The 8,913-nt window shown below is 35.4% G+C and overlaps 1 protein-coding gene across 1 annotated transcript; it reads right to left on the bottom strand.

The window, feature by feature from the left end:
• Positions 1-273: 273 nt before the first annotated feature.
• On the bottom strand, positions 274-8,056 carry LOC145624723 (bifunctional nitrilase/nitrile hydratase NIT4A-like). The gene is made up of 5 exons (XM_081677815.1): positions 7,806-8,056; positions 6,630-6,809; positions 3,973-4,266; positions 3,021-3,302; positions 274-533 (listed from the first exon to the last, which is right to left on the bottom strand). The coding sequence occupies exons 1-5, from the start codon at positions 8,047-8,049 to the stop codon at positions 388-390; spliced, it is 1,146 nt and encodes a 381-aa protein (XP_081533941.1). The 5' UTR covers positions 8,050-8,056; the 3' UTR covers positions 274-387.
• Between the last annotated feature and the right edge of the window lie 857 nt (positions 8,057-8,913).

Here is an 8,913-nt window from a genome sequence, read left to right as displayed (position 1 = left end):
TCAATAGCCAATATGACCAATAAAGTCACACAGCATCAAACATGATCTTTTATTCAACACCACAAATAAGTAAGCTTCTGCAATCACAACCATACCATAACTTACAGCCAGTCTGATTAAACTTTTAAAGCTATCCAACCCTGGTGCAAGTTAAAACTCAATAAATAATAAAGCACTAAACAGGACCCAGGGCTGCTCACTAATTATTTTAACAATTAATTATGTACAAAACACACAGAAAGAGTGATCAAATCAATACAATGGACTGAGAAATGTAATCAAAACAAGAATAAAGTGATTTACAAAACAAAGAAGTTCAGATACAGAATGGTTTGATATACCTACACAATATGGACTGGCTTGTCAAGATTACTATCAGCAACAGCCTTAAGATCTTTCAGTTCTTTCAGAATCTGATGTGAAAGATACAGCATTTGTTGGTTGGTCCCTAACAGTCAGACTAAGTACCTCCGGTCTTGAATAGTGACCAACTACATCAAAATCAAACTTCGCCAGTGCTATCTCTCCCAAATCTGAGTAACAATCAACAACCAAATGGTGTCAGCCCACCATCTACTTCAAATAAGTTAAACATAGATAATAACCTTACATATTTGCCAAATTAGATTTTAAAGTTTTTGTTAACAGGAAAGTAGTTAAAAAGAAACATGTCCAGACAAATGGAAATAAACGCCCATAGCTCACCATACCCCCCCCCCCCCCTTCCTCCTATCACAGCATGGTTGTCAATGTAATAAAACCTATCTTAGAATTTTAATACAATATCAGCATCCTCACTCATATAAGTGTCAATTATCCAGCATATCCCCATAAACCTTCTTTAATTTGTACCATCTCCGTATGTCCTAAATGTTGCTAGAAATTGAGAGTTCAACACATACACAGGGTCACGAAAAGAGTCTATTGATTTCCATCCCCCCCCCCCCCCCCCAACTAACAACATGTTCTCCAATCTTTATTATTAAACGTTAAATCACCAAATTGATTATTTTTTTTCAGTTAGCTAAAATCCTTAATATCAACAATTTTCAACAGTTCTCTAACTCTCTTGCCACTACAAAGTGCTCCCCCTTTCATATCGCTCCTTTTCCCCTAACTGAGTCATCCCCTATTTTGTCAATGTTTGCCAAATTCTCCTTTGACTAATTGCTACACCCTTCTTCTGTCACCTATTTATCTCCTTGAATCTTTGAGGTACTAGACTCCTTCCAAACCTCTCCACTCACTCACAACAATAATATGTGGCTGAGATGCATATGTTGCAATGGATGTGTGGCCATACAAGAAAAGATCGATTGTGGAATAAGATAATTAAGAAGAAACAGGGACTACATCTATTGAATACAAGATGCGGGAGAATCACCTAAGGTGGTTGGCCACATAAAAAGGAGACCGAGTGAGGCTCCGGTAAGGCGGTAAGAACGCTTGAAGAGTGGCAAAGTGTTAGGATCGTGAGGGGTAAGGGAAGACCTAAGAAAACTTGAAAGAGGGTGATTGAAAGCAATATGAAACCTTTGGGGATTGAGGAAAATATGGTGTTGGATAGAGCGAAGTGGAGTGAGATCATTCATGTTGAGGATATTATATATATACTTTTGCTCATTTTATCTTAGTATTATTTACTCAACTCGTGTTCTGCAAACTATACTTATTTCCTTTGCTAAAGTTTTTTCAAACCTTTATTTTTTTTACTCACAAGCTTCTCATTTCATTTATATCCCCTGCCAATCTTTTAAGACTCTTAAATTATATTTGTATACACTTTCTGTTTCTCAATTTACACCGAATTTTATAAAAACTTTATTCAATTATCTTGTTATGCTCAAAATGTTTTCCGGACGGTTCCTTATGACGTTTCATATTAGCCGAACCCAAAACATTTTGGGACTAAGGCTTTATTGCTCTTATTGTACTATATTATTAGAAAATTTTATATATGACATCATCTTTAGCTTGTGTGCTTAAAGCTAAGTAAGATGATTCTTTTCAAGAGGTATAGATAACCTTTGAGATAAAACTTAGAAGTTATTAGCCTTCATTTGAATAAACAAAGTGGAATGGAATGGATTGGGAACCCCATACATTACTAAATTTGTTTTGTTTGAAACTGGTATGGATATGCACTTAATTAGGATTTGTATCTAGGATAGAATGAAGCTAAAATCTTAGGGGGTAGGGTGGATATGAGATTGTAGGAGATTGAAATGGAGTTAGATACCTCTAGTTTGGGATTCCATGGCAAACATTGGAATGGATTCTACTCAATTCCAATAAGATCTATGTCATGTAACCATGAGTAACTTTCCCTTTCTATTACTTATTTACCGCATCCATCGAAGAGGCTTCATGACATCCATCATGACCATACCCTTGTTAATTAAGTTTATCTTGTTCCACCTTCAACCCCAAACCTTGACCCTTGCTTTAGCTTCTCAAAATTGCAACCACCAAATAGCAGGTTGTAGATTCCCAACCAAAAAAGACAACATATAATGACAACGCTTTATGGCTCACAGATCTCCCTATATGGTCTTTAGCACCTTTTTCGTCACTTCAGTGGAAGAAATAACTAGCTAAGAGATAAGCCTCTACTAATCAGACACCACTCCTAGAAAGCGCCCAAATTTGTTTCTGTTACTCTTAAATACCACAAAATTAAAGAGCTAGTTGGTTAGAATATCTCATTGAGCTTCTAAGCCTTGGCAGAAGTAGGTGCCCTCCTGAGTGAAGAAAGCTTTCCAGTTCAAGCGGAAATTTCAAACAGAGAAGACTGCAAAAACTTGTAATAATTCTTCATCATCTCTTTCAAGAGCACATAATGCAATGGCTCTAAATTCATTTGTACAGACTAAATTGTTTGTATAGTGTATACATTCAAGAACATCTTAAGCTTTAATCTTTGATCGTTTTATGGCAACTTGGCAAGGTTATAACTTTAAAAGCAAAGTGTTTTGAAAAAAAAAAATCTTTAACCCCTAAGCCATATCCAATAAACATACCTAGATCGGCTGAGATAAGCGCCTCACCATCATGATTTGGTCCAGCAAGGACAGCCCCTGATGGTGATATTATTACACTACCACCAGCACATACAACTGACTCAGGATTCAGATCATCTTCCATTCCAGAAAACACGTATTCAGGGGGTGGAGGATAATCTTTCCTTCGACAGAACTGGTTGGCTGACAAAACAAAACATCCACCTTCAAGAGCTATATGGGTCATGGATGCTTGCCAAACCTCCCTTGCATCAGCTGTTGGAGCACAAAAAATCTCAACACCTGAAGTTATGAAGCAGAACTAGTTAGGTTTTAGCAACAAGTTAAAAACTTTATCCCTCAGTCCCATATTCACTTCTCTTTGTGCGTGCATATGTGCATGAGTCTGTGTGTGTGTGGGGGGGGGGGGGGGGTGGGGGGGGATGTCCCAAAAAACCCTTCCCATTATTATTATGAAACGCTGAACTTTAACTCCCCACTCCATCACACCAGCATCTTACTTCTCTCACTTCCAACACTTTCTCACACTAATTTTTCTATAAATCAACAACCAATATTTCTATACTACTTTAAGCATATTTCCTTAACCTTAGTGCCAATTAGAAAAGGGAAGCTAAAGATGGGACAAATTCAAACAAGCATGTTTCCTCCAGAGAAAACACACTGGCTGTTACTTGTATATCCCAAAAATGGTTATATGGAGTCTGACCACATCAACAAGATTGATAGTAAACAGGCAACACTTAGATATTGAACATCTTAATCCAAAATGCAATATAAGAATAGGGGTAAGATTCTTTGCAAAAACAGTGAACTCAGCAGTTTTCCTATTAGTTGTAGTCCTACATTCCAACAATATGCAAACAACCAAAGACATACAATTTAAAAAATAAAAAATAAAATAAATAAAAAACACATACATGACTACAACAATGTGGGCTGTGTGGCTAACCTTTAGCATACATTGCCATCCGCAAAAGTGGCATTTTGTTCTCCCAACAAATAGCAGCACCAATTTTTCCAATGGGAGTTTCAAAAACTGGAATTGTTGATCCGTCCCCAAAACCCCAAATTACACGCTCAAGTGCTGTTGGCATCATTTTTCTATGTTTTCCCATGTAATGGCCTTGAGAATCAAAAAATAGAACACTACAGTACAGTGTGTATCCATCCCTCTCTATTACACCCATTACCAAACATACTTTGTATTTTCCAGCCATTGCAGCCAAACGATCAACTTCGGGACCTGCAATCATATATATTGGCACAAGATAACCGTTCAATTCCTAACGGATTATGCATATGATTGTAGAAATTTGAAGGCCAATATCTGAAAAAGATGAAATTACTTTCAAAATCAATTAATGGACAAATACAGTATGTTTATAAGGTTGTATTTAGAGCTGGCAAAAGTTGACACGACACGATAACATGACACGAACCGGATACGAAAAAAGCGGGTTAGCGTTTAGAGTTTTCGACCCGTTTAGTTAAACGGGTCAACACGACATGACACGATTAATTAAACGGGTCGGGTTAGTGTTGAATATTATAACACGAAAGTAACACGACCCAACCCGCTTAATATGCGGGTCGTGTACAGGTCAACCTGTTTACCCACTAACCTGCTTAAGATTTATAAAAAGATTAAAAACCTTATATTCTAATATGACCCAAAAAATTAATACTGGCCCAAAATTTTAAATAATGACCCAAAAAAATGAAAAAACCTAGTTTAACCTAATACTTTTTCTCACTACATCAGCCGTCATATATAAGGCTATTAGCTCCTCTGATTCACTTACTTTTTCTCTCTCATTCATTCTTTCACTCTCATTGTCTCACGCACAAGAGCTCTGCTTGTTCTTCTTACCTCACTTTTTTCATGATTTCCAAATTCTCATCTCACTCTAATATCTTTAATTACTTTTCTTCCTTTCAATTATTTCATTATTATTTTCGATTGTTCTAATCTATTTTTTTAGATTTCTACCATTTTTTTTAACATCAGTTATCAAATAACATGTAATTTTTGAACAATTATAACTTCGATGGTCTTTAGGCAAACTTAGGTGGTTAAAACTGGGTGAACTTCATTGACTATGTTATTTTGTAGTTTGTTTATTTATGTGAAAACATATGGACAAGTTCATAGCTTAAATGGTTATTTACTAAACAGGTCAAGTTTTTTACACGAATACGACCCGTTTAACTAAACGGGTTACACGTGTTAAATTCGTGTTACCCGTTTATTAAACGGGTCGTGTTCGTGTTTAGCCTTTCTGACCCGTTTATTAAACGGGTCGTGTCAGGGGGTCTCCAACCCGTTTATATATGACCCGAACACGAACACAACACGACCCGTTTGCCGGGTCTAGTTGTATTGCCAGCCCTTACTATTTCAATAGACTAAAGATGTAGCATCTTGGCATCCTCTATCACCAACGAATAGACACAAAGATGTCATGCAATTTCTAACAGCAAAAAAATAAAAAATGAATTTTGTAATAACTTCAGCTCAGTTGTCAAAATATATCACCCATGAGTTGAAATGCTAAACAATTGTGTCAAACTCACATCTTACATAAGGCCTTTGGAATTGGCTTGTGGCTGTGGTTCATAATATGCGTGGAAGATGTATGCAAGTTTAAATTATTCAAAAGGCTCAAGAGTATAGACAGCAGGTGGCAGACTCGAGCCACCTCCTTGAGGTAAATATGTGTTGCACTACATGAGATGTTAAGAGTGCCTAATAAGTAATAAGCATGAGTTAGAGAATGAGAGGAAGGAAAAAAGGGATATTGACCAAAAGTTAAACGCATCAATGTAGCAATTAAAAAAATTGACGGTGGTTAGATCAACACTAGAGCCCAATTTAAAGATCGAATCCTTGATAAAGCAACCTATAATTGGGCATAAAGACTAATATGTCAAAAGGCTTACTTAATTTTCATGAATAAAGAAAGGCTGAACTATTACAAGCGTTGCACCAAAAATAATGATATTCAAAATTGTAAGTAACAGCAAATCAGCACTAGGGACGTTTTACTTAAGCTATGGCATGCCCATGGATTAAGATGCACAAATCATCCAACAAAGGATCAACAAACAGGACTTGCAAGCTTAACAAACAACAAAATAAAACATATTCAAGATGGATGGGATAGATTAAAGCACATGGGCTTGTAGTCCCATTGATTTAATAACACACCTATACCACATTACCACCTTATACCTTGCTGGAGATGTGCAAGGGTGAGAAGCAAGGTTGGCAAGAAAATACTCAATTTTCTTAAGAGTCAACATGTAAAAGCTATTAAGGAAATTATTTTTAAAAAAATCTAATACAGTATAAATCGAGGCAAATCAGGTTGCCCTTGATCATCCTTTTTCCTACACTTACTAGTATATCCTATGTCACTAGCAAGAAATTAGAGCAAAGCCACAATAGGCTAAGCTTGCATCAAAGATCTAATGCATAATATATTATAGACAGCTTTCAAGCTAGCAAATGTGTCAACATAAATACTTTAAATATTATATTATATTTAAGGACATATTTATAAAATAAAATAAATTTTTTTTTAAAAAAAAAAAAAGGATTCTTACCTGGGACATCAATAGCCGAGGCATGGTATTTTCGAAATTCTTCCCTGCCTTTCGCTGTCCTGTTACCAATTGTGACCCCAAAATTTGAACCACGTGGATAGCCACCAATAAAAGCTTCAGGAAATACAACCAGCTGGGCTCCATATGAGGCTGCCTCAGCCAGCAACCTTTCAGCCTTCTCTGAGATAGAACAGGAATTCAAATCAGCACAGGTTCTTGCTATCTTTATGTGTGTTTAAGAATTTATTAAAACTGCACTGAACAAATTACGAAAAGAGGATAGGTTGTCCTCATAAAGTAACCCAAAAAACTGCAACTACAATTAAGCTCAATTTCTTAAAAACCAAAATTAGTAATGAAAGAGCGAACATACAAAATGCCAAGGTTAGAACTATCCATTTAAAGAAGTACTTGCAAAACAAGCTTTGAACAGGGTATAAATTTACGAGTTACTCCACCGACTTCCAAAGAGACATGTTCAGTTTTTAAGTCTGGCTCTTCAGCATGGGCCTACATAACTTCAACTGAATGCTTTTCAATTCGATACAATTAGTCTTTGGAAAGAATCCACCAAAACATTAACATGCGTCCATTTTCCTTGTAAGAAGAAAGTAACTATGATAAACGTCTACACATGGCGCACTAGGCAAAACACTGTATTTGAAAAACAAGGTAACATTCTCCATCTAAACACAAAAGGTGTTGTATAGCTTCTATTCTAAGAAGCTTATGAACAACTTTGTTACCCACCCTCTACTTTAGCTAAATTATACATTCGTACTTGTCCATTAGTCTCAAATTAATGCCTTGAGTGGGTGCATTTTCAGGCTTCAAGCCATCCTATTTCATGATTCTACAGATTTCACAAATAAATTGGCACTACAAATATAATTATCGATAATCACGGTAAACAATATAATTCCATTGACATATTCATTGAGCAACAATATCAAAATTGCTTGTTCTGCTCTTAGTAGCATTCATTTTCTTTATTATGCTTACCAATTGTGACAATCCAATCTGCCTAAATGAAAGCACGATGCCGCAAAATCGAACTAGAATGTTCGGATAAGAGAACACACAAATTCTATAAAAATATTGGACAAATTGACATCATATAACATAGAAACCCTCGAACTTCTAATAATTTCAATTTGATTAAAAATTAGATATTACCGAGGGTGGCAGGAGTGTCATAGAAGACGGTAGAAGCTTGGACGACGGTGGCGCGAACTGTGGGAGCAGAAGAGTCACCTCCCATTTCTACTTCTGCGAAGAACGGCCCGTTGTTACCGCCGTCGGAGGTCGGTACTAATGACATCCTTCTCTCTCCTATCTTCAACCAAGTGTTTTTTGGCAACCATACCAAGTATCTGCTTTTGCAATTTCTATGGACACCGTGGGAACAATATTTACACATTTCTCTTGGATTATTCTAGAATCGTTTTTTTTTTTTTTTTTTTTTTTTAAACTCAGAAATGCATTACTAGTATTTCCGTGGATTTTATGGCTTGGACTACTTGATTAGTCAAAGCTTAAGGGCTACTCGGTTAGGGATTATGTGACCGGGATTATTTATTTGGTTAGTATTTTAATGTGTGTCAAATGTTACATAATGCTTTGACAAAATTAACTCAATCACATTGCCTCAAAAAAAAAAAAAAAAAAACTCAATCACATAAACTTTTGTGTTGGTCAAAATGCAATAAAATAAAGGAGGGGCATAATCGTATTGCACAAATTTGTACACTACTGTAAATATTATGTACGTAGTACTCCGTACTTCATATTTCATTAATACCGAATAATATTTCTATCATGTGTAGTTTAGATGACTTTAGATCATTTTTCCTCACTTTCTCCCTTAAAAGAAAAATTAAAATATATAGAGTATTTTTTTAGCAAGATTCCCTACCTTTATAAAAAATGGGAGAATACTCTTATGAATAGTGTATGGACATTTATATCCTTAAAAATGTAATTTACATACTTACCCCCATTGAATTCAAAAGCCTTAAAATTGTCTCTTGAATCACCAAAATTGATTAATTGATTGTGTTTATTTTAATGTTTAAAGCATTTTTTAGACTCTCCATTTACATTCTCCATATTTTACAAAGTATATAATTATTACTATGCAAATAGATATAATAAAATAATATGCAAATATGCATAAGGTATGCTCATTATATCCTTCAAAATGTGCATTTACATGTTTACCCTTATTAATATGTACAAGTTTTTATTTTGCCTCCATTAATGTTAATTGTTTTTTATTTTTTTT

The sequence above is a fragment of the Chenopodium album genome, chromosome 3 (assembly GCF_948465745.1).
Source record: "Chenopodium album chromosome 3, dcCheAlbu1.1, whole genome shotgun sequence".
NCBI lineage: Eukaryota > Viridiplantae > Streptophyta > Magnoliopsida > Caryophyllales > Amaranthaceae > Chenopodium > Chenopodium album.
The sequence above is the reverse complement of the archived record's forward strand: the minus strand, read 5'-3'. Positions and strand labels throughout refer to the sequence as shown.